This window comes from Mesoplodon densirostris, chromosome 5, assembly GCF_025265405.1.
Source record: "Mesoplodon densirostris isolate mMesDen1 chromosome 5, mMesDen1 primary haplotype, whole genome shotgun sequence".
In the NCBI taxonomy this organism is placed as follows: Eukaryota; Metazoa; Chordata; class Mammalia; order Artiodactyla; family Ziphiidae; genus Mesoplodon; species Mesoplodon densirostris.
Genome location: NC_082665.1, coordinates 69,480,834 through 69,507,139, shown reverse-complemented (window position 1 = coordinate 69,507,139; position 26,306 = coordinate 69,480,834). Strand labels below are relative to the sequence as shown.

The 26,306-nt window shown below is 51.1% G+C and overlaps 1 protein-coding gene across 1 annotated transcript in view; it reads right to left on the bottom strand.

Annotated features, from left to right (window-relative positions):
- Positions 1-26,306, bottom strand: part of PDIA5 (protein disulfide isomerase family A member 5) — a 94,391-nt gene that overhangs the window by 31,358 nt on the left and 36,727 nt on the right. The window contains exons 6-11 of the mRNA XM_060099951.1: positions 23,841-23,933; positions 20,365-20,425; positions 15,456-15,523; positions 8,596-8,687; positions 8,431-8,502; positions 1,716-1,852 (exon numbers count right to left, since the gene is read on the bottom strand). Of these exons, the coding sequence (XP_059955934.1) occupies positions 1,716-1,852; positions 8,431-8,502; positions 8,596-8,687; positions 15,456-15,523; positions 20,365-20,425; positions 23,841-23,933 (523 nt within the window). The remainder of the gene's footprint in view (positions 1-1,715; positions 1,853-8,430; positions 8,503-8,595; positions 8,688-15,455; positions 15,524-20,364; positions 20,426-23,840; positions 23,934-26,306) is intronic.

Below are 26,306 nucleotides of genomic sequence, written 5' to 3'. Positions count from 1 at the left end.
ACCCTGCAAGCATCAGGTACTACAATGGATTGCTAACAACCTAAGAGCACAAGAAAGAACACAGACCAACATTTTTGCGGGTCTGCAGTCAGGGTTCTATAAAGAAAGGGCTTAATAAACAATTATTAAACAATTCCAATCTACCAGGTACATGTTGTTAGGATTCATCAAAGGGGATACGTACTCTTCATGCTGTGATGCATAAACCACAAAGCACTGCTCAAACCACTCTGCGCTCTTCCAGGAGCCAGACGGCTCTCTCAACACAGACTGGAAGCACTGACACGCGGGGGGAAGTTCCCGGGGGGGAACTGAAAACAGTGAGCTGGTATCTGCTTCTACTGCTGGGACAGGGACGCAGGCAGGGTGAGTTCAGCTCTGGACGCAGCATGACTCCCTGCGAGACTTGCTTCTATCAGCAACTCTGAGACTGGCCAGCACACCTCAGCAGGGAGAGCACTGCAGTGCTGCCTGGCGGGCATTCATCAGGTACCTTCAACCACAGGGATGCCCGCACTGAGCCCTTGCAGGGCTGGGCGTGGAGTGCTCCTAAGGCCCCCTCTGTCATTGCCCCTAATTAGGAGGCCCTTTGAAACTTCGTGTTTTGGGGTTTTTTTAAGGTTTTTTGTGGTCATTTTTCTAGAAATTCAGAAGAAGAAAGGCCAAAAATAATTTTCCTTTGGATTCTCTTAAGAATTTGGCACTTATAAGAAAGGAGGACTTGGGGAAATCCCCAGTAGTTGTCTGTATATGAACAATTCCTGATTAACCAAACTCATGTGATACTACAGGGGAAGCGGAAGACAGGAAGTCCAGGGCTCAGCAGTACAGGACTCACAGAGCAGTGCCATTTCTCCGCGCAATAGTCTCCTTGTCTGTAAAGTGGGGTTAATCATATTCGCTTTGCAGCACTGTGGGTAAGATAAAAGGAGATGACCCTGCAGGCAGCCACTTGGCCACCGTAAGGCAATACACAATGAATAGCGTAAGGATCTCTATGACAAAGATGATTAATGAAGTATTCTCTCACTAAAGATGCCTCTGTGGACTGGGCAATTAAGACACTGATCCATGAAGTAGTTCTTTTTGCTTTTTTTTCCTCTTACCCACCATCACTGGGCCCAAGAGCTGGCAAGACGCTATGAGAGGAGCACCCCACACACATGCACTCTGTCCCAGGGTGCTGGGGACCCACCTTCTTCACCCATCAGGATGGGCCCACCTTTCCCAGGAGCTGCTCCCTGGAACTCTGTGCCCAGGGGCTGTCACTCCCTTGCTCACCTTTCCAGAAGCAGCCTTCTCCCTCTCAGAAACGAATTACAATCAATTTTCCATTCTCCACGGGAATGGGGAGGACACTGGCCTAGAAAACTCCTGAGCCACAGGGCTTTTCAGCCAATACGGCAAACACATTTTACAGCATTCACATGTTTTCCTTCCTTGATCCACAAAGGCTGCTTCAGGCTGTGACGGATGTCAGCTGAAGCAGGAAGAAGCTCTTCTAGATGCTGCGGGGTCTGAGGCTCCAGCCCTGGCCTCACTGTGCCCTTGCAACTACTGGGCAAGAGTCGGGCCCTCTTGGGGCCTCAGTTTCCCCACCTGTAAGCTGAGGGATGACTGCCGTCCTAGGTAATAACTAAAGGCTCAGAGCGGCGCCCGCCCTGCAGCGCCCGAGGGAGGGAGGCGGTGGCAGAGAGGAGCAAGGTTCCACTCACATGGGGCGTGGAACAGGACGAGCACAGAGGAGTGTTCCTTCACAAACTGGTCAAAGTCTTCATCGGTCAGGTGATAAACGGAGCCGCCCTCATCTGCCCAGGGAGTCTCGGGGACCTGGGGCTGTGGCGGCTGCGGACTGGAAGACCAAAAACAGGCAGAGCTCAGAGCACGCGCCGGGGCCCGCACAGCCCTTAACCCCAGCGGCTCGCACGGCCTGCTTCAGGGGCGCACCGCGACCCCCCGGAGGAGCGGAGCAGGACTCCTCGGCCCTGCCCACCTCCACCGTCCCCTCAGAGCCCAGAGGTGCTCAGCTGATAGCCTGTGGCAAACAGTCGCTTCAGCTGCAGCCCTCTGGGCAGATCAAGAAACCTCACTTCCTCCCTAGAATCGGGGCGTTTGTTAGCATCTCAAGGTCTTTCAAACTTTCAGCCAACTGGCAAGAATAAACAGCAACAGCAAAGAGTGACCTTTGGCAAAGTTAACTGTTGTGCTGCGTGGTGCCCACAGGGCGGGGAGCGGGGAGAGGGAGTTAGAGGGGAGGGGTGGTGGTGAGGAGGAAAGGCAGAGTGTCTGAGAAAGACCAAATACCTGGGAAGGGCTGGGGGCTGGGGAGGCGGGTGCAGGGCGTTCACCAACCAGGGTGGGAGGAGGGTCGTAATGAGAAAGAGTGGGGCCCAGGGGAACAAGGCACCCTAACTATGACAGCATCCAGGCTACATCACAAACCCTTCCTAGAGACTGGAACAAAGCTATCTGGTTCTCCAGAGGCAGTATGCTGGAGAAGAAAGGGCCAGGCTCAGAGGTCAGTCCAAATCCACGCTCTGCCACCACGAGCTGCAAAACCTCAGGCTGGTGCTTAACCTCCCTGGAGCCTGCCTCCACCTGGGACAGCCATGTGCTGACATCTATGTCACCAGCTGTTGTGATGGGGGAGGCTCATAGCTGCCCTCTCTTGCTCCAAAGTTGAGGATAATAAGGCTGCTAGTGACAAAAACTCCCTGATGCTTTATGAATACCTTTGCCAGAGCACCTTAATCGCTACTTTGGAAAAATGCTTTAGGATGACAAATGTGAAAAGACAACCATTGTTTCCTGCCTTTGAGAGCTTACAGTAGAAAAAAAGTGTAAAGTTCCAGCAGCCAGGGCTGAGAATTCATGAGACCAATGTTGCCCACGCAACGGAATCTGCAGCCCTCCCATGCAGCTGACACAGTGGAACCTGCCAGCCCCACCCTACGGCACAGCCTGGGTCTGACGGCACCTTCAGAAGCCCTCTCTGGTGCTTTGGACGAGGCCCCACTGGCAGCTTCAGCCACCCTGGTCTGAAGCAATGGGAAGTGGCAGGGAGAGGGCAAACCACTCTGAGCCCACGCACATCCAATGTCAGGTAGCACTGATGGCAAAATCAAGCTTTAGAATGAGTCACCAGCCAGACAACGGTCCCAGACAAACACCAAGAAACCTAGGTTCCAAAACCTGGGCTCAAAACACCAATCCCTGAAAACATCACCAACTCCACTTCGGGGAATCTATCTTTCCAGTACACCTGGACACATGCAAAATTACGTACATTCCAAGGTATTCATTGTAGATGACTTGTCATAGCAGAGACTAGAAGAACCCAGTGTCCCTTGGTAGGTAAACTGCAGTCCTTCTGCACGATGGAGGGCTGAGCGTGGTAAAGAAGGACAAGGAAGCTCCCCTACACTCTGATGTGGGTGGACTGCTGGGATATACACAACAGGCCATAATGTGCTAACTTCTGCATAAAATAGAGAGATAAAAAATACTTATTCATGTTTGCGTGTTATCTGCATAAGGACTGATTAAAGTTGTTACCTCTAAGGGGTAGGAGGGAGAATAGGATGGAGGAACCAGATAAAAGGAAAACTTCAATGTATAATTTTTAAGTATCTTTTAAAAAATTATTTTAATTATGTGAAGGGAATCTATTCTAAAATTAAAATAATTTTTAAAAATCCAGCAAGACTATACACACAGAATGGAGAAGCCATGCCTCAGCAGCAGTACAAGCATATGAAAGTGTCTGAGAAATTTCTAGTTAAACACGGAGGACATACTCCAAAACCACTAAAATAACAGTACAAGAGTTTAAAAAAAAAAAAAGGATGAACCCACCAGAGCAAAAAGAACAGGGAAGACAACAGCAAAGAGAGAAAAAGAGGTCAGTGCAAATTTAGAAGCTAGAAAACCGACTCAGCAAAAAACTTCTGCCTTTCTTAGAGGGTGGAAACTTGAGGTGCTGGGTGTTCAGAGGGGGCAGGGGCCCAAGAACCACCCTAATATGCAAAGGCTCTGAAGGACCAGGAGGACGCCCTTAAAGCAGGGCTGTGGCCTGGGGCTGAATGGGAGGCCCTCAGATCCTGTCCGTTTCCCAGCAGCCAGGTGGGTGCCCCTCTCCCACTCAGTGGACATCAGGAAGTTTGCTTTCTGGAGAGGCCTGCAGAGCTGGGCACAGCAGTAAGAGGGCACTATGAACTATGCTTTTTTTACTGTCTCTCTCCTTAAAGAATGGGGCTCCCTCTAGATTATCTCTCTACCTCCTACGCCTAACACAAAGCAGATACCCAATAAACTCTTTCTGAATCAACAAGGGAATGAGACAAGAATAGTTGAAGGAACTGGAGGTGTCTAACCAGGAGAAGAGGAGACATGGGGAACACAACAGTTGTCTTCAAACATTTCAGACTGCACTGGGAAGAGAAACTAAGATTTATTTTCTATGGCTCCATAAAGGAGAATGAACACCAAGTGGAAGCTCCAGAGAAAGAAACTTTAGCTCAACAGAACTAAGAATGTTCTATCTACAACAGAAAAGAGAGACAAAGCTGGACTGGGAGTCAGAAGACCTGGCTTTGCGTCCTGTTTCCTCCACTTTCCAGCTCTAGGGGCTTAGGCAACCAGCCTGACTTAAAACATCTACAAGGCAGTATATTTGTAGGCCCTTCTTCATCTGCCTTGCAGGTACATCTAGACAGATAATGGACGTGAATGTATGAAGTACTACCCAAATGTTTCTAGATATCATTCATAACCTCAATAAGAATCATTCAAACATGAGTGGACACCCTCAAAACGAGTCGAGGCCCTGTCCTCTGAGGTGTTTAAGCGGGATGGAGTAACTACATCTGTCCTAGAGGTAACACAACGCTGAAATGGAATTGCTGGGGGCAGATTCACTGACTTTCACATTCCCTTCCAATCCCGCAACTCTGACTTCCCAGGTTCTCCAGGACTGGGAAGTTCACACAAAGCACGTCCTTGCCTGAGGCAGGCGCACATGCCATTGATAAGAAGATGCAACTCAAAACATGACAAGTCAAGAACGCTTTGTGTTTGTTTTCAGTCCACTTCTGGTTAGTATAAAAATACACAGGCAGAAATGGGTAGCTAGGTCAAAATGGATTGCCACTTCTGCACCCTCTACCAGCCAAGCCCAAGTGAGTAGCAGGAAATCTGCAGAGAGTGGAATGAGAAACGCAGCTGCCAGAAGCACAAAAGGGCACACTGCCAGGATCATCGCATCTACCCCAGAGCCCTGGGGCACTCCGACACCAGGGATGCCCTGCCTGGCCCACTCGTCAGTCACATGTCAGAGGGCAGGATTTGGCTCTTCTCTCCTGGGCTTCTGAAAGTCATCTAGAGCAGCGGCCCCAACCTTTTTGGCACCAGGGAGTGGTTTTGTGGAAGACAATTTTTCCACGATGGGGGTGGGGGTGGGGGATGGTTCAGGCAGTAACGCAAGCGATGGGGAGCCGCAGATGAAGCTTCGCTCGCTGGCCCGCCACTCACCTCCTGCTGTGCGGCCCGGTTCCTAACAGGCCATGGACCACTACCGATCCATGGCCCGGGGATTGGGTACCCCTGATCTAGAGAATTAGCAAGGCTGGATCCACCCTCATCCTTCTACATTTGGTGACCATAAGCCATGAGCAGCCAATGGAGAGGCCCAAGGAAGAAGTGCAGGGCAGCAGGAAAGGTAGGATCACTGCTACCCACCTACCAGGATTTGGTGGAAACCTGGTGAAGACTTAAAACACCTGGCACCAGGAACACACACACACACACACACACACACACACACACACACGCGCGCGCGCGCGCGCACAGCTGGGTATATGTTGGGGGGAACCTAGAAGGAAATTTGCCAAATATCACCACACATTATCTTTGGGTAGTGGAGTAAGGGGGCCACTTCTCCCCTTGTTTAACTAAATATTTAGGTTTTTCAATAATGATATAGCTCACTGAATAGCCTTAAAATCAGAAAAGACTTTTTAAAAACTTCGCACAGTAACATTGCTAGATCTTTTTTTTTTTTTTTTTTTTTTTTTTTTGCGGTACGCGGGCCTCTCACTGTTGTGGCCTCTCCCGTTGCAGAGCACAGGCTCCAGACGCGCAGGCTCAGCGGCCTTGGCTCACGGGCCCAGCCACTCCACGGCATGTGGGATCCTCCCGGACCGGGGCACAAACCCGCGTCCCCTGCATTGGCAGGCAGACTCTCAACCACTGCACCACCAGGGAAGCCCACATTGCTAGATCTTGCTGAGGCATGAGATGAGGCAGCTCACTGGGGGTCCTTAAGGAAGTCGCCTCCCTGCCCCCGGCTGTGCTGGGGGAGTGGGTTATGGTCATGCCTTTGGAGGAGCTGCCCCCATGTGTGCACCTCCAGCATAGGGACCACAGGTGGTTGGGTGGCTCCGGAGGTGCTGCCCAGGGGGACCCGGATGCTGTCTTCCCTTCCCCGGCGTTACCCCACCAACCTCAGCTGCCTGGAGACTGGAGACCCAGGGTGAACCAAAAGCTGCTAACAAGGTCTCCTGACCATGGGGGTGAGGAGAGGGAGGAAGGCGGAGGTGGGAAGTGGGGAGGGCCAGCCCAGGACAGGGATCAGGAGGCAGCCCTGGGGGTAGGAGTGGGGCCCAGGACAGGGTCTGGTGGAGGAGCTGCGGTGGGCCTGGGTGGGGTGGGGGACGGAGTGGCGGAGTCCAGCGGGGAGATAATACCCCGTCTCAGAAAAGCCCCTGACGTGTTCCCCTGGTCCAGGGCTAGCAAGCAATTCTGAACACTTTCTAAAAAAAAATAATAAACCTTATCCTTCCAAGAAGATACGAGTGTATTTTGAAGCCAGAAAAGGTTAGAGAAGGGGGAGGGAAACAGATTTTATGCTCTGGTGACAAATGAGACTGCCATTTGTTGAAACCTTCTCCCAAAGCAGAGCGAGATATGTCTGGCTGGAGGAGAGGACATGCTTATTATCAAGTGAAAAATGAAAACAGGGGTGCGAAGGCCCAAGTTAAGACAATGAGTACAGGATAATGGGGAGCTGCCTTCCTGGGCAGGGGCTGGAAATAAGGTAATAGATGGAGACAGAGATGTGAAAATGCTTCCAAGAAATAAAGGACACCATGCAAACATGGTTCTGCCACGGTGTTTTATCTCCTGGGCCCCCGGGAACCCATGGAACGGAAGATTGAGAGTTTCAACCTTTAGAATCAAATAGTTTGTTGTGGGTTTTGGGGGGTTTTTTTTGGTACAAAATTTATCTTCCTTTCCCATTCTGAAAATACACATTTTCAACCTCATTGCTTTGGATAACTAATTCTTTAACCCTGTGCCCCTGCGGTAATGATGTCAATAAATATCCACCGTGCTGGCAGCTGGGGAAAGGGCAGAGGCTCCAGCCAGAACTCGGGGGAGCTGCTGCCAGGGGCCAACCCTAGCCCTTCTGTTTGTCAGCTGCAGGAGCTTGGACGAGCTACTTCATCACTCTGCTTAGTTACCTCCTTCATGAAATAAGGGTAATAATAATATCTTCCTTACGGGGCTGTCCTGAGGATTCCATGAGACATAAAGTGCTTAGAACAGGGTCAGCCACAAAGTGGAGCTCCCAAAATGCTCCAAAATGCTGTTCTTATTCTAAGCACTGTGTACAAATAACCACACACTGGCAGTGACTGGCAAGTGCCAGGCCGGTGACAGGCAGAGCCCAGAGCAGGTGAGTGTTCCGGGGCGGGCTTCAGGAGAGCTCCGGCCACGGAGAAGGTGTTGGGGAGACAGACAGACTCCCCATCCAACACACCAGTAAGGGTCCAAGCATCATGCAAAAGTCACACACCTAGCATGGGGGGCGGGGGACTCCAGGTGCATGGGCGGTTTGGGTTATAAGGATCTAATCACATTATAAACAGGACCACAGGTTGCTATGAAGCAGCTCCGCCGGGCTGCACGGTGAACGACAAAGCAGTCTGCAAATCTAAGGCATGAGGACACTTCTTAGCTTCATGGCACATAATACAAAGTGTTATGTTTGAAATGAGTGTTCGAGTGACAACTCTATTTTCAGAGAGACTTGCAGCGGAACCTCTCTCACACCTGCCGTCCTGGGTGAGAAATACTTCTAGCCATCGGGTAGACTGAGGGGAAAAAACCTATCTGAAATGCAGTCATCACGGCCAGTCACACGAAATCCTCCCGACTTGCACGTTCTGCACGCACAGATCCCCACCCTCACCTAGATGCAGCCCACAGACAGTTGCGTGGGCAGCACAAAATGGTCCTTTCTTTCCTCATTCTCTTCCCAACCACCAGCCGGAGCCCTGTGACCAGGGACACCCTGGGGCCCGGCAGATGCCCCTCCCCCTCTGTACCCTACCCCCCACCCCCCCTCCACCAGGGCAAACGCCAACTTACTTCTTTAGCCACTCCACAATGTCCTCAGCTGTGGACCCATAGCTGTCGTACTGGAACAGAAACCGTCCTTTCCTGTGAAACATGAGGAGACAACGTGGGCTCAGCCAGGGAGGCAAACGCCGTCATGGAGGGGAGCGAGCATCAGCAGAGAAGCAGGGGACTTACTCGAAATAGCAGATGGTGGGGTAGCCGCGCACGTTGTACTCCTCCTTGATGTTTTCAAATTCCGAGGAGTAGACGTTCATCCCGGCCAGCACCTGGGAGCAAAGGGAGAACAGACCTGTCCACTCTCCGCCCACAGACACCCTCACCTTGCCCATGCCTGCCCAGCTGTCCCACCAGAAACAGATGATGGGGACGAAGGCTCACAGTCTGACGCACAGCCCAGGGCAGCGGGGGCGCAAGGCTAGCCAAGCCAGCTGGGAACGATGCCCGAGTGCTCTGGAAGAAGCAGTCATCTGGGCCCAAGGGCTGCCCCCGATACAGGCATTCCCTCCTGCCTGCCCTGTGGGAAAAACCATCCCAGAGCAAAACAAAGTTCTGAGGGTTGAAGAAGAAACCTGGCCTTGTTACCAAGGTCAACCAGGTCCTAGAGTGGGTTCACTGCCACCCAAGTACATATTATGCCTTTTCTCTGCCCATGTCAACTAAGGTTGTACTCTTCTCCCAAGTTATGGAATCACCACTGAGCCACTCTACCACTCTAAGGCACCCTTGGACACCTTCCTGGATACCTCAGTCTGTCCGCCCCAGCTTCAGGTGCAACATTCTCAGATCTCAGTTAATGTGGCCAAGGAGGTTGCATGGTTCTCATGACCATCCGCCTGCCTAACTCTCCTCCCTCCAAACCCTGTTAGGCCTCCTGTGGGTGACCATCACCTACAGCATCATTTGACCATCATCTCTGGAGTCTGAACATGTTCTGGTTGCAGGGGTCCACATATCCAACACCGCTGAATGGGAAAGGAAAACTGTAGTAGCTGTATTACTGATGACAAGCCTATGTACTAAGAACAACCCAGAATGCGTCCCCTAGAACTCCTTTCCTGAAGCAGGAACTTTTTTCTATATGGCAGGATCAGGTGCCCGGAAAAAGGACTTTGAATCTGTTCTCACGAGAGAACAGTGTGGCCAGATTCAAGAAGACTGTTCCACAACGCCGGGTGGCATAGAGGGACAGGGAGAGGAAGTTCAAAAAAGCCAGCAGCACTTACAGAAGCAGAAAGAAGAAACCAGGAAGCGGAATTTTGCTGAATAATATGTAAGGAGGCATAGGGAGAGAAAACGAGAAAGAGCAGTCTCAGTGGACAATGAACTTGATTCAGAGGACTGTTTCTACTCGGCAGTTGCGTGACCTTGGACAAGTCACTCACCTTCCCTGAGGTTCCCTGTTTGGAAGATGTGGGTGAGGAGACTATCACAGGGCTCTTAAGAGAACTGAATGGGATGACCCAAGTCAGAGGTTTTAGCACAAAACTGGTGCTCAAGTTCTTTATTTCCTACCAAATCCTGGGTGATGGGAGCTACCTGTGCCTCTGGCAGCTCCATCCCTAGAGGCATCTAAACATATCTTATGAACCATTTTAAGTACCTAGCACAGTGCCTGGCATACAGTGGACACACAATAAATGCTTGTTAAATCTGTTTTTTTTTCTCCCACCCCCTTGTGGGATGCTACAAGGAATACAGGGAAAATAAGCCTGAGACAGAACTTACTAGAAGCCCTGGAACACTCTAAAAGCCCGTCTGCTCACTTCCCCAGACTGATTCAGCAGCCTGTTCCAGTAATAATTGTCTACTTTAGAGTTCTTTTTTAATGTCTAATTGATCTCCCCAGTGTCAGTGCACATTCACCACAAGATTAATCTTCCACATCCTCCTCTTTCATTACATCACTTCCCGGTGCAAAACCTTTCAATTCCACTGAATGCAGGCTAAAGTCTAACTCCACACTCAAAGACCATGTGGTCCCTGTCTCGTTTTTTAATTCTTCTTTCCTACAAAACCCTTAATTGTGCACCTGCTAGGGTCTAGGTTTTTAATTCTCCCAGGGATGAGACAGTCTGAGATTTCTGCACAGGGAGGAAGTTGGACTGTTTGCCGTCTGGGGCCCCTTGCAGATGGGAATATACCACAGTGGCTACGAGCCTGGGCTCAGGAGTTAGGATGCTAGGTCTAAATCCTAACTCCTCTCTCAGTAGATGTTTTCCTTGAGCAAGTCACAGTTACCTCTGTGCCTCAGTCTCCTCATCTGCAGCCCCCTCCTCTGGCTGCTGTGAAGACTAAATGAGATGGTACAAGTAAAGTATCTACAACACTCAAAATCTGTTAGCCGTCTTCACTAATACCACTAAGAAGCTCTGCAGATCTGCTCACACTCCCAGAACCCATGCTGTATTCTCCTGGCCCTGACTTCGAGTATTCTACCCCCTTTGCTCATGTTGCCCACTCCCCCTCTCTCGGCTACCACCGAAGACTTATCCATCTTTTAAGGCAAATCAAACCCCACTCCCCTAGGTGGCCTTTCTAAACCACCTTTGCTTGTGATGAACTCTTAATTCTCTGAGTTTCTATAGCACTCCTGACTACTTTGGGGTCATTTATTAGTTAATGAGATAACTGCTTTTTGAACAACTACTTACACACACTTTTTGGGGTTTGTGAATCCAAATGAGGCAAAACTGGTCTCAACCTAAGGAGAAGTTAGGGTCACCGTGCCTGACACCGAGCCACGTGTGCTTGGGGGGCCAGTCGGCTGACACAACATGATCTTCCCATGTCCAGCCCATATTGTGACAGGAACCATCAAGGAAACTCCACAGAGCAGGAGCGTGTGAGCTAGCGGTCAAGGAGGGTAAGACTTCCACAGACATTCCAGGAAGAGAAAATGGAGACAAGACAAAACAAGGTGTGGCTCAAGAACCGAGACCATGTTGGTTTCACTGTAGGACACACAGAAGGGAGTAGGGAGAGAAGGCTGGGCGAGTTCACTGAGGTCGCTGTGGACCAGGCTTTAATGTCTAAGAAACCAGGACTTTATTCAGGAGGTGCCAGAGAGCTATCGGGGGTTGTGAGGGGAAAGTCACAGGTCAGGGAGACAAGTCAGCAGTCTTTGGCAACCACCCTGTATGGGCTAACCAGGGTCTGACCTGGGCTGGTGGGCAGGGAGAGGATGCAGGATGTGAGGGGGAGAGATGGATGACAATGGCTTGGCAAAAGGGCACACTGACAGAAGAGCCTGCGGTGCTCGGGAGGAGTCGTGAAGGAAAGCTGGCCACCTGCCAGATGGAAAGACACTGAATTTTATTTTAGACATCCTGCGTCTGGGACCCAGGGAGAAGAATCCAGACCAAGATGGGAAGCAAGCAGTCTGACATGTGGTACTGGAGCTTAGAGACTCAGGCTCCATGGAGCTACATTTTGTTGAGCTATAGATGTAGATAAAAATCACTGAGGGAGGGCTTCCCTGGTGGTGCAGTGGTTGAGAATCCGCCTGCCGATGCAGGGGACGCGGGTTTATGCCCCGGTCCGGGAGGATCCCACATGCCACGGAGCGGCTGGGCCCGTGAGCCGTGGCCGCTGAGCCTGCGCGTCCAGAGCCTGTGCTCCGCAATGGGAGAGGCCACACAGTGAGAGGCCCACATACCGCAAAAAAAAAAAAAAAAAAAATCACTGAGGGACAGTCCATAGGAGACAAGGAGAGTACAGTGCCAGGCCCTTGTTCCAGTGTGTTAATAAGAAAGGAAAGAGGGTGAAAAGCAGACCCTTGGCAGCACCCCGTTCAGTGAGTGGAAGGAACAGTAAGCACAGAGCAGTGGGAGCCGCGTGGAGGTGTCAGTCATCTGTACCTGTGAAGTGTCCGCAGGTTATAGAGCAGTCTCCACGCACCAGCCCGTTCGCTCTTCCAACAGCCCAGTGAAGTGGGCAGGGTTGGTGTTATCATCCCCATTTTAAGGATGGGGGAAGTGAAGGCTCCAAGGCAACTTGCCCAAGATCTCCCGGTCGGTTAGTAACAGCCAGCACCACAGTCAGATCTGCACAAATCTGGCACCAAGACCGACACATTTCACTGTTTACACCCAGATGGCCCATCATGGCCAAGGTTAACAAAAGACTCAGTGTGAACGTCAATAACTGGCAAGGCTGGGAAGAGGAGACAGACGAGGATGGGCTCTGCTCTGAGACGGGGAGCGGCTGCTGATGAGGATGTCAGTTAGTAGGAGTAGGTGGGACAGATGCCGATGACTCACCAGATGTCAGTGACAGCAAAAAAAAGAGGCAGATCTGAGTCTGGAAAATGGCAAAGGCTGTGCATCCCTGACCCAGCCTCGCTTCCAACTTAATGACATCATTAGGTTGGACACCTCCCAAGAAACCTGTAGAGGAGGAAGGTTTCTAACCCCTGCCACAGACACGGCCAGCCAAAAAGGGCCCAAAGATGACAGAGATGAAGAGGAAACAGGAGGTGCTAACCCAGCTGGATTTCAGCAGCGCGGTGGGGAGCAAGCTTTTGATTTCAGGGGACCAGCAGCCCATCTCTGCCCCGTGTGCAAGGACGAAAAGGAATCCACACCTCTGGCTGCCCCGTTCCTGGGAAGCTGTGGCTGCACCATGAGCCCTGGCCTCTAGAGGCCTCCTGAAGTAGGTGATGTCCCCGGTGGCTCGGACCCTTCCTCCTTTATGGAGCTGGGAAAGGGTGAGAACTTTTCAAAAGGTGCTTTCCTAAGAAACTAAGGGGAAAGCAGAACAAAACAAACCCCAAGTAAGAAAATACAGAAGCAAAGTAATGGATGAGTTCACATAACACAGAGGTAACTAACACCTGGCCAAAGCTGGGCTTGACTGGCCAGCCTCATTGGGTACCTGAACAATCCCACTGACTTTTCTATAACGTTGTCCAGGGAACTGGGAGGGTCACCTTTTTCTATTTCTTGACCTGGGCCCAAGCAGGAGAAGCAGGCACTGGGTTTTGTTTTGTTTTCTTTTTCCATTTTTGGAAGCAGGTACTCTTAACAAGTAATCTTCAGGGCTAACCTTGCAAGTGAGCCTATTGTGAACCCAGGGCCAGAAAAGAACCCAGGGCCCTTGTCCCACAAACGTCCTCCCACTTTGCCTTTGTCCTTAGGAACTGATGCTCTGAATTCCTTTCAAAAAGGAGAAATCGCTTTTAATGTAAATATAGAGCTTAAAATAAAATGTACCCAGTAAGCCACCTGCTCATTCATTCATTCATCAGCATGTGTTGGGCACCTACTCTGAGCTTAGCCTGTGCTCTGTGCTGAAGATATACTCAAGAACTCACATCTCAGTGAGAAAACCTTATTATAATTAGTATCAGCTGGTGGACAAAGCGATCCAGAACAAAAGCAAAGATGAGCAGACACAACCATGCAAGGCAGGGACAGGCTCTGGGGGAGCACAGGAGGGGCCTGGAGGAATGCTGAGTTTGGCAGGTAGAGGCAGCATTGGCTGAGAATCTTCCAGAAAGTGCACGAGACTGGCACCAAGACCTCACCTGCTTTGACGGAGCTGGCCAGCTTATTTGTCATCTGACTGGGGCTGGAGTTCTTTACCCTCCACTGCACTACAGAGTTTGGAGGGTGAGCTGAACGGTTGTCTAAGTGTATATGGGTGCAGCGGAAAGAACTCTGTGGGTAATTCAGTCTCTTCTCCAGGCGAAATAATCTTAAAATATGGTATCTATTGAGGCCCCAAAATGTGAAGTGGAACTTCCCCAGAGTGATATATGTGTGCCCCAGGGCCAAACGTCTCTAGGCAAGTTGCTAAAAGTTTATTAGTGAGAAACAAGCAGGACATTGGTGTCTCCCCAGAAATGAGGTCAAAAGAGAAAGCACCTGGTTCTTTGCAACTCAATCCTGGGGCCAGCGAGCAGGGCTGTCACCATGCTCAGGGGCTGCCATTTAAACTTTTTTTAATTGACTCTGAACTCATCAGCAACTTAATTTGATCCGTAAAAATCATGATGCAGTTTTAAGATCTCAGGACTCCCTTGGTGGGACTCTGGCCCACCCCACTGAGGTGGCACCTGATGACCTTTCATGAAAGGAATATGGATTTTGCCATGCTCTCGGAGGAGCTAGCAGTTATTTTTCTGTTGCTACCAAAAAAAAAAAAAAAAAAAAAAAGAACAAACACCCAAAACGAACAAAACGAAAACCCCCAAACCTCTGTGGCTCGGGGTAAGTGCAAAAATGGACAGACCTATGGCACAGAAGAGACAAGCCTGGCAAGGCGAAGGACACACGGACACGACCAGGCCCGTCAGTGACTGACGCTCCGCCCCGGGTGAGGTCTGACTGCCCCGGCCTCCCCTCCTGCCTCACTGACCATCCTGGTTGCTCCTACTTCTCTGAAGGCCCGTTTCCTCAGTGGCTCCCCTTCCCCTCCTGTTCCTAAAGGCAGGCATCCCTGAGACAACCCTGTCTTCCGCCTGCTCCCCGGCACACTCTCCTTCCGAGAACCCGTGGGCTCAGGTTTCCAGCTCCCCACTGCCTCTCCCTGCTGTGGTTCCAACGTTCTTCCTGCCCCACAGGAACCACAGAGCCCTGCAAGCCCGGGCAGGAGGCTGCCTCATGGACCCTCTCGTGCTTTGGGCCCACCCTTGGTGTCACCGTGCCCCCCTTTCTTTGCCACTGGGCTCCCCGGCACCGAGAGAGCCTCGGCCTGCTTTGGAGCCCAGCCCCCATCCTTCTAGACCCCTGACGGTCTGCTGTTGGCCCCTGGGTGTTTCGCTGGTTTCCTGGCTCTGTCGTTACTGGTCTTTGACAGGCGCCAAATTCTCCTGGTCCCAGCAATTCTGGTGAGTTCTCAGCATCCACTGAGAACAGGTCTCTGAACCACACGCCTGGGGCGGCAGGGGTGCAGTAATAGAATAAGTCCTTCCCGTGATTTCAAAACCTGCCCTCTCCCCTCGCCCTGTACCCGTCCTCCGCCATCTCCCAGGGAGAGAGGGAGAAGTAGGGAGCTGGCAGGCAGCCCCGCCTGGCCCATGGCGCCTCACTTACGAACTGGCCCCGCAGCTGGGTCGCAGCCTTCTGGAAATGCGGCATTATCCTCTTGCAAACGCTGCACCCTAGTCACCGGCAGGAGAAAAACCAAACGGTTACAATTGGCCCCATGCTCCGCCCTCTCTCCCCTCAGGCCAACCTCCACCAACGAGCATTTATCCCACCTCCAGAAGCCAGGACTGCTCCAGGCTCTGGGAGCACATGGGGACAGAGGCAGAGGCCCCAGATCCCCAAGAGCTGACAAACCCCAGCCCAGCAGTCACTCAATAAACGCGGGACTGACAAGCAAGTGTGACGCAGCTGGGGGAGGGCAAAGCACTGAATAACTTAGAGCTGAGGATGAGTTCAACGGGAATTCAGGGAGCCAGAGCAGGTGCCAGGAAAGCACCCACTGTGTGCGCAACTAAAAGCCTCCCCTCGCTGCCCAGCCAGGGGCTGCAGATGAACCTGAATCAAATGCTATTAGGAGGAAAACTGTGCAACCATACATATAATGGCTTTGAGGATTTTCTGCCTCTTTTCCTTCATCAACAATGAATCACACCATGGCTAGAGGCAGCCGAGCGCTGGCCAGGATCAGACACTCAAGTTCTTATCTTCCCTCGACCTGCTGGATGGCCCCGACAGGTCACCTCTTTGGGCTGCTGCCCCTTCCAGCAAATGAGGGGTGTTGGACCAGATGGCCTCAGGCCCCTTCCAGCACTGACACTGGGGAACTCTGTGATGTCTTTGACTCAACCCTCTCTGGTCCACCACGGTCACACTCCTCTCCTGGGTGGTGAAACCTCCAAATTTGGGGGGCTCGGGGCCCAGACAGCCAGGCCCCAAACACCCACTACTACTTCAGAGAGACTCTTGATTTAAACCCACCCCTTCCCTTCCACCAGAACAAGCCACACATAGGCACTGACCCTGCAGGACACGAGCCCCCGTTTCCTCAGACAGGAGGAATTCCGACACACAAGGCTGTTACTCTTTCCGACAGCCGCTCTGCTGCAACACAGGCTCTGAGATGCTTCTGAAGGGCACAGACTCCAAGGCTGCCTGGAACCCACGTCAGTCTGGATGTCATCTTGACAGGGCACAGTGGGGACAGGGCCATGCAGTGGCAGACGAACAAGCTCTAATCCACGTTTAGCTAATGCCTTGGCAGGCCCGTGGGCAGAGTAACGCAGGTAGAGAGCTGCTCTCAGCCACTGGGCCAGATATAGACACTGCAGAACCGTGAGCAGGTCAAAACTCCCCGGAGACCACCTGAACCTCCCCAGCACCAAGTCTACTAGACAAGATGCAATGTAGGATATTTTGACATAAAACTCTCAAAATGCCCACAGCCCCCTCCTTGACGTTCCTGCCTGGCAAACAGATGGACACACACACACACACACACATCACCGCATTACGCCTGGGCTTAAGTACATGCCGTTAGTTCAGGCTCAGACTCAAGGAGACACAGGAGCTGCTGTGAGGTCAGCCTGCAGCGCAATCCCATAGCATCTGCCCTCAGAAGACAAGAGGCACCTCTCCCCAGCAGCTGCCCCACAAGCACTGGAAGGGAGGAATATGACACTTGTCAGGGGGCCTTGTTCCCTCTGTGGGGATTCGGAGAGGAGAATGGAAACAGAGACAGCAATGCCAACTCCCTGGGGGTGCCCAAGCTCCGCCAGGTGGATGCCACGGGGTAGGGGTGGGAGGCCTCACGGCAGAGGCAGAGGAGGGAGCTCAGCTCTGGGGAGAATGAGACCCAGGTGTGCATCACCCCTTGACCACTGCTGCCTGTGTGACCCCGGGCTAGCAGTGTAAGCGGTCTGAGCCTCAGCCTCCCCCATCTGTAAGGTGGAGACAACACCTGCCCTGCAGGCTGAGGGTAGAGCCAACACCTGGGAGGGCAGGCAGAACTAGGCACCAGCAGGGGGGCCTCTACCAGCACAAGGCCTGAGAGCCTGCCTCCCCGTCCATGGTGGGGTGACACTTCCACCGGGAATGGGGATGTCACTCCACTCCCCCGGAGAGAGGAGGAAGGGGGCACACGTGAAGCCCTTCACCACCCCCCCTTTAGTCAGTGACTTCATGAGATGGGGGAAGTTGGACACCCACTGGGTCACACTCAGGAGTTTACTGCCTGTCCTCACAGGTGTGGCCTCTCTCCCCCAGCTCTGCCGGTCTACAGCCTGCAACAACATTATCCCCCGTGACTCCTAAACAAGTGTCAGTCAGCCAGCTCTCCCCATGGGTGGAGTACCGGTTGAAGAAGTTATTGAGGCGAAGAAGAGATGGAAGAGTAACAGGAAGCTCTGGGCCAAGCCAGTTGCCACTTGAGCTTTACCAAAAATAGAGCTGGTACTGTGATCCCTATTTGAGTTTATCTTTCAACTGATTCATTCGGGAGGAAGGGGAAGAGAGAAGACTAATTATCACTCTCAAACCCCAAAAGTTAGAGCACCAGCCCTTTTATTTTCTCATTAATTCAGTCAACAAACATTCACTGAATAATCAGTAGGTCCTCGGGACCCAGACTTGTCACAACTAAAGGCTTCCACTGCCTTTAGGTTCCTTCATCCCAATCTTTGATCCTTTAAGATCAAAGAATCCTAAAGGACTTCCCAGTTAGGGAATTGGTGTTTCCCAGGAATAAGCTGAATTACGAGGCCATGACTGCTTGGTTGGACTAGTATAATAAAAGCACAAGCTTGTTTCATTAAAAACAACAGCAACAACACAAACTGGGGACACCTGGGACCCAGGAGGCCAACCAATCTGATCCCACACAAGTGTAAACTTAACAGCCCCGAGTTTTCCCCACTACTCATTGACACCTACAAGGATCCTAGCTTCTTCTGTCCCAGCTTGCTATTCTACAAAGATAATAAGCCTGCTCGCAGCTCTGCCTGCTGTGATGAGGAGGATGGTCGCCCTTCCAGACAGCCTGGGGAGTCGGGGTGAGGCAGGGGGGAAAGGCACACACACTTCGGTACACATTGCTAGTGGACCTCTCCCTGTGATTACCTACTGACATTACGCTGAAACCTGCACGGTTATACCATGACCCTGCCTTGTGACACGTACTGTATACTGACATCACTGTTTTAGTCTCATTTAACCAATGTGTTGAGACCTGAAGGGTTCTAAGATAAACGAAGGGAGGCCCGTCCTTAAGGGACTACGCAGGCAGGATAATTCCTGAAGCAATTCACAGCTGGGCAGGTAGTAAGATCCCTCCAAGGAGAAACAAAAAGGGGTGAAACCGACAAGTGAATATTAATAGAGAGACTGACCCGGGGTTACAGAGCAGACCGCCTGGGCAGAGCCGGCTCTAATAGGAAGTGGGACTCCAGGGCCTCTTTCCATGGGCAGGCACACCCCTGGGGCAGGGAGTGGTGGGGGAGGCTGGGTGGGGGTCACCCAGCCATCAACATGGGCTGGGGAGAGGCTGCTGTCATAGTGAACAAGCCACAGGCCCAAGTCAGGCAGAACCCACAGAAGGGCATCCAGCCTGGGGAGGCATGGTCAGCAGGGTTGAGATGGGAGGAACCTGTGCTGGGAGAACTTCTCAGGAAGGGGGACTGGAGGCAGGCTTTTAAGAGGAAACAGAACCCTGTGCCACAGCCTGTGGTACCCACTCGAGCCACAGACATGCCTGGGCACACCCACCTCCCATCACACACAACCCCCCCTCGCTCCGGCCTTTAGTCCTTTGGCTTCCTGAAGGCACGTGTAGCTCACAGAGATAGAGCTCTAAGGCTGCACACAGGCTCTAAACCGAGGTTTTTCAGTCTGTCGGGGGGGACCAGTTAGACTTCAGAGGTGGCCCAGATGGGGGAACACCTGTGGCTTTGAGGACATACTGTCAACTACTCTACTCCACAGTTGTAGCTTGAAAGCAGCCACAGATAACATGCAGATGAACAGAGGTGGCTGTGTTCCAACAAAAATTAATTTACAGAAAAGGCAGCTGGCCCACAGGCCATGATTTGCTGACCATTTATTAGAGGGTTACGAAGTAGTAGGAAAAACCAATTAATGTTTAAATAAAACAATGAAAAAGAAAATATCAACGTGCTCTACATCTGGTGGAGTGGATGGCAAGTAGTAAGGGTAATATGGTTTAGTGAAACTTTTCAGCTTACTTATATACACTTTATGTACCTATAGTACTGGGCTGCAATGTAAAATATGTTTAATACTACAAATACAGTCAAAAAGTTTGAAAGCCACTGCACTGATCCAACCCCTTCCTTCCCTTACAGAAATGGGAACTGAGGCACAGAGTGGTGAAGGACTTGACCAAGGTCACCCAGCCTGCTGGTGGCACGCACAGCTGGAATTAGAACTCAGGTCTTCTGGTCGTCATCTCAATGATCCTACTGCTGTTCCCACAACCTCTTGCCTCATATAGAGACTGAACCCCAATAGTGGGCCCCTTTCTCCCTGGTCCTGATCCCTCGGTCCTCCCAGGTGGCTCTGCAGGAGCCAGAGTTGGACGTGCAGCCGCCCTGAGGCCGGCCAGGCTCCGGGCGGTCAGCAGCAGCAGCCAAGGAGAGCGAGCCAGAGCCGAGGTACGGCTCCACCGGGCACACGGCTGCCAGCAAAGGGCTACAGGCCCGCAGGAGGCAAAGGGCGGGGAAGGCGGAGGGACCTGGAGCAGAGACCCATGTTGCTGCTGGGGGAAGAGGGCAGAAGGATGCGGAAGCTAGTGAGAGAAAAACTGATGTGGACCACAGGAGAGGCGGAGCCAGACGAAAAGGCAAAGACAAAGGAAAAGAGGTGCAGGCAGAGACGGTGTGAGCACCGTGACTGGGCGTTCTAAGTGGAGGCCCGGGGCTAGTTCCCGGTTCCCCTCGCGCCCCCAGCGGCCCCACCCAGAGTCTGAATGTCTGACTTGAACCCGAAGGAGAAAGTCACTCACAGGAAGCATAAAACATCATCAAGATCGGCTTCTCTTCCTTCTTCAGGAGCCGTCGGAAGTCCTGAGGCACAGAGAACACTGCAGGTTACAGACAACGCAGGAATGGAGACGACATTCCCGGGGAACCACAGTGGCGGGTGGAGTGCGGCGTGCGGCGGGGGTTTGGAAATCCCATGGTCTGACTTGGGAGCTGGGGGTGTAGTGCAGAGTCCTGGCACGTGAGGGGCTGAAAGACCCTCAGAGACCATCTATTCTAGCCATGTTACAGATGGGGAAACTGAGCGCCCGAGGGGACAGATGGCTTTCCAAAGGCCACCTGGTGGGATGAAGTAGTCGGTACCAGGTTACCAGCGTTACTTTCAGCTCCCACTGAACAATGAAGACGGCAAGGAGCTAACTGGGTCCCATGAGGCTGTCTCTTCTTATGCGATCTATGAAGTGGCTCTGTTGTGGTGGTGCTTGTATTCATGGAGGCCCAACTTGGCCAGGTGCGGATCTGCTCATCACATAACACGGGGTTAACCCACCGCTATGAATCTTCCCCAGCCCAGCCCTACAGCCACCATCCACGGCCCGAGGAGACCATGGTGCACACAGGAGCGTAAGGATGAGATGCGCCCCCATCCCCAGGAGGCTACAAGCTAAATGGATCATTTGTGTTTGTAAAACCCTTAGAACAGCACCTGGCTCGTTATCAGACAATATATAACCATTTCTTAAATGAATATAATAAATGTAAAAAGACAAATGGTCACAACAGTGCTAATGGAGATACTTCAGTGTAAAGCAGGGCAGGAGACTTTTCTTCCAACCGGAGTCAATGATGGTTGGGAAAAAGCAAATCTGTCAAGGACTGCAGAGTAGCACCATGACAGAGCATATTTTGATTAAAATAAGCTCCTCTAACCAGTTTCCATGGAAGAAAATTAGAGGTTTTTCTCTCTTGAATAATAAGGAAAATAAGAGGAAATTTCAAAATGCAGCTTTCTGGCAGCAACAAGGCATTAGGTAAATAGATGATGGTACATCCCGCACAATGGAATACGACTGCATTATTATAAATGATGAAGAGGAATATTTAATGTCATAATAAGATGTGCATGTTACATTAAGTAAGGGTGAAAAGCAAGTTACAAAACAGCATATAAAATGTGATGACACTTTTGTGAGTAACAGTATTTATGTATGCATTAAGCAGAAAGCCTGGAAGGCTACAGAAAATACTGGCAGTGGGTATCTCTCAGTGGGGAGGGATGGGATGATTTCTTTTCTTTTCTTCTATGCTTAAGCTGAATTTTCTAAATTTTCAACAATGAACATATAGTACTTATAATTTTTCAGTTAGATAAAAAAGGTTACAAATATTTTGTGGGAATTTATAACACTGTATAACAAATTCTGAAAATGTTTACTCTTATTTACATAACTAGAGGGTTAAGGCACTCATTTTAAGATAGAATTAGTAACAAAGATCTGTGACCCTGACTAGGGGTGGAGGATGCTTTGAAAATGATCTTCTGGAATCCCTGGAGCTAAAACCCGTAAAAGATCTGAGAAGAAAAGGTTTTTCTGAGCCTGTAGCAATTTGGTTTCACACCCTGAACGGTAACAATATCACATTACATTCATAGATCCTTAATTACCTTCAAATTAAGTGTGGAACTCTAAGCTTACAAAGAGAAATCGGCAATTCAAACTTGAATGTGGAACTTGTTATTTTATGTGGGGATTCTATTAGCAGAAAAGCAGCAGCATGCAGTGTAACAAGAGGATTGCCTACAGGTGTGGAAAAAAATATTTCTGCTTAATATTTCTAGTTACAGAAGAGCAATTTCAGGAGTTTCAGGACATGAACATTTTGGGGGAGGGAGGCAATCACTTTCCAGAGAGGTTGAAAAACATGTATTACCACAAAATCTACCCGGGAGAAACCATCAGTTCAGGCTGTTTGTCTTTTTTTTTTTTTTTTTTCTTTTTGCCGTATGTGGGCCTCTCACTGTTGTGGCCTCTCCCGTTGCGGAGCACAGGCTCCGGACGCGCAGGCTCAGCGGCCATGGCTCACGGGCCCAGCCGCTCCGCGGCATATGGGATCCTCCCAGACCGGGGCACGAACCCGTATCCCCTGCATCGGCAGGCGGACTCCTAACCACTGCGCCACCAGGGAGGCCCAACTGTTTGTCTTTTCTTGGCTATAGGCACAGGTGCCGCCACCTCCTGACACCTGCCCCTCCTCCTTTCCCCCAACATGCCTATTAAAAAGGCTTTATCTTCAAGCTGAGGACACTGGCACTTTCTATCCCAGAAACGTTGATGCCCATCCCCTAAATCGAATCACCCCTCAAATGAAAGGCCCACTTGGTTAGCCCACGATGATCACACATGATCTCTCCTGCAGAAAGTACAAATGGCATCATTTTCTTCTGAGCTAACAAGCGTCAAGAGTCAGTAATTTTAAATGAAAAGGGGAGGCAGAGGAAGATAAAAGGCACATTTTATGTTATCAAGAGAAAAACGAACATTCTCCTTCCATCTACAGAAAAGCACTGCTTGTCTCACAGGCCATTTGAAATGTGACAAAGAAGTTCTTGCCCATCCTAGTGTAAAGGCACAGCCAAGCAAGTAAGGCACACATGTGTGCATGATACAAACACAGGTACACATGGATAAAGAGGCACATGCAGGTCAGGCGGGGCAGGCTTTTTTTTTTTTTTTTTTTGTGGTACGCGGGCCTCTCACTGTTGTGGCCTCTCCCGTTGCGGAGCACAGGCTCCGGACGCGCAGGCTCAGCGGCCATGGCTCAAGGGCGCAGCCGCTCCGCGGCATGTGGGATCTTCCCGGACTGGGGCACGAACCCGTGTCCCCTGCATCGGCAGGCGGACTCTCAACCACTGCGCCACCAGGGAAGCCCCGGGGCAGGCTTTGAAAGGAGAAGGGTCAGGGTTGTATGGAGACTTTACATCAGAACCATCCTTCTGACCCCAGCCCCCCACACCAGCCAAATCCAGAAACTGAAGTAAATAACTTGTTCAGAGTTAACACAGTGACCCAGAATTGTGAAGACCTGACCCAAATCTCCGGCAATGCAACCCAAACCTCACAGATTATTCTTAAAACAAACAAAACAGCAAATCCCACTTTAAAATAAAACCCAAAAAACACAAAGGCAGTCCCAACAACTGAATAACCTAATGAGAAAACATTTAAACAATATTCCTATAAGGAAAATCTAAACACGTTAAAATACATTATATAAGGCAGCAAAGAACAGGGGAAGGGCTCAGGCAGTCAGACGCCTGTAATCTCCTGTTAGTTCCGTCACAGAGCTGGGAAGGGGAACCAAATGTTAGGGCCCTGGCCCAGCTCCCTTGGAGGTCTCAAAATACTCCCACTTCTCAGTTCCTTGGGCATCTCTCCTGGGAGACCCTGGTTAGGGGGGAAGCTTCCAGAGCCCATCAGAACTGATACGGAAAAATTACCTTTTCATTGTCAATGTGGACAACATCCTTCGCTCCAGGATCTTCTTCCCACAGTGGGGGCCCTTTTGGATCCTTCAGAAATGCCACTACGGACTGACGAAAAGAGAGAAGGGAAAACTCGTTTTAGCCAGGAAAAGAGGGAGGTGGGGGAATCAGGAACCTGCCCTATTCCCTACCTGGAGACCCAAGTGCCTGGAACGGGATGCATTGTGCCCTATGGGCAAACGACTGGGGGTGTGCCATACTATCACCCACTGACAGCTTACTAAAGGCCCTAAAAATGCACCCCACCAGGATTCTTCAGCAACATAACACCTAACTCTGGTCCACTGACACCTATGATGCTTCTTCATGGACAAGACAGGAAATTTGAGACAATTAGTTGGCTTATTCAAAACAAAGGCACATGCTTCTAATAAATCTCACCTCCTCCAGAAAGTCTCCCTGATCAATTTGAATAAAGGTCTTCAATCCTGTGCAAAGTAAGATACTTACACATCAGGCAGCCACTAAAACTGTCCATCACATAAGCAAGTAATCACAGCTGCTTGTAACCGGCTTGGTATTTCATGATCTAAACTGGTTTGGGAGTGTGTTAAATCCTGATCATCCTGTGAGGCTCAGGTGGGAAGCCCCCAGGGCAGGGTGCTCATCGCTGTGGCCCCCTGGTTGCCAGATTTCTCTCCTTAAGGACCCCCCTTCTAGACGGACCAAGACCTTCAGGATAAAGGGCTTACTTAGCCTTTGTCATGTGGACAAGTGAGCAAATTCAAACCTCTGCTCCCCTCGGGCAGGACACACTTGCAGCAGGAACAGGGGGCACATCCCTCTGCTCCCCTCCCCACTTGCCACAGTTCACTGAGCCAGGACAGAAGCTGCATTCCCTTCCCTCTCAGACAGTCATGTGGGAAATGCTGCCCAAAGCCTGTGAGAGCCAGAAACGGGTAACAGAAACCAGCCGAGGCTCCATCCCTCCAACCCTGGAAGGGATTGCTGGCCATCCATGTCAGCAGATGAGCCCTCAGTGTCCCCCAGTCTGATGCAAGATTCTGCTACTTCTGCCCACTCTGACCAAGCTCCAGGAAGCAGATGAGGAACCGGGTATGCTGGGGTGGAGGAGGGAGGAAGGTCTGCGGTGAGAAAGGAAACACCCCCGTAGTGAGCCTGTGCATGCAGCCCACCCACCGGTCACACAGAGGACCTGGGAGGCTCGTTATTTCTGGAAATTCCTATTTGGAAAGAGCACTATGGGAGAGTGGGAGACAGCCAGGACTTCGCAGAATTTCATTCAGGTAATGCTGTCTGTCTGTCCAAACAGAGCTGTGAAATGCCTGCTGGCAAGAGAAGTGGGCCATTTCCACCAGGCAGAGGCAGACCGGCCTTTTCTCAGTCCCTAGTGAGAGCTTCTCCGTGACAATACAAGCCAAAGTGGAAGCAGCAGGGCCGTCCCGAAACCCATACTCACAGCCACGAGCCATGTGAGACAGACGCTTGTAAGTGCCCACCCGCCTGCTGTTCCAGAAGATCCGGTGCTGCTGTCTCAATTTGGGGTACACAGTGGACTTTAGGAGTCTGTGAAGCCCCAGACTCACAGGAAAACACTTCCTTCAATGTATGCACACACACTGTTTCTAGGGAGAAGGCCCACGGCTTTCAGGGTATTCTCAGTGGGATTAGGAACCCAAAACAGGTAGGACCTACTGCTCTGGGAGGCTCCTGTCCCATTCCAGCACGAGCTAAGTTAAAGGGCTACCACCCCCACCCCTGCCTCAGCATCAAGGAAAAAAGACGAATGTGGATGGAAAAAGGAAAAAAAAATCCCTTCTTTTAATGTAATAATTGAAACATTCATACTACCCATCTTTTGCTTTTCAGGTGATTATTCTTCTTTAATTGAAGTTGAATAATTCCATCCATAGGTTCTTAGTCTCCAAATCAGTCTAACCAACAAGACCTTGGGTAGAAAGGTCTGCAGGGAGGGGCGCCTGGGACACTGCCGTCAGCTGTCCTATTCTGGGTGCTCTGAACCCCAGGGAAATTGCCCAACACCCTGCATCTTGGTCTGCATGGCTGGGAAACCACACCCACGGCCACAGGCCTTGGGAGAAGGTCACCCGAGGGCCCCCCGAATTTCACCTTCCAGGCACCTCTGGTCCTCACCACTCATATACAGTAAGGATCCTGCTGGACAGTCGGCTGACAAGCAAAAGGCCGCTTATACAGGAAGGCCCCCTCTTTGAGTTCCCTGCTCTTTACACTCTCACTTATCTGGCCTCTGGACTCTAGCCTAGGGACCCTGGCCTAGTCCCTGTGACCTGGCCCCCGCAGAACCATACAGGGTGACAGCAACAACAGCCAGAACATGAGCCTGAGCCTGTGCACCCACCCTGCTGGGGGTCTCCTTCATCTTTCCGGAGTTAGAGGCTCAGGAGAAACCCTGAAAGGAAAACTGATCCGTAACCAAGG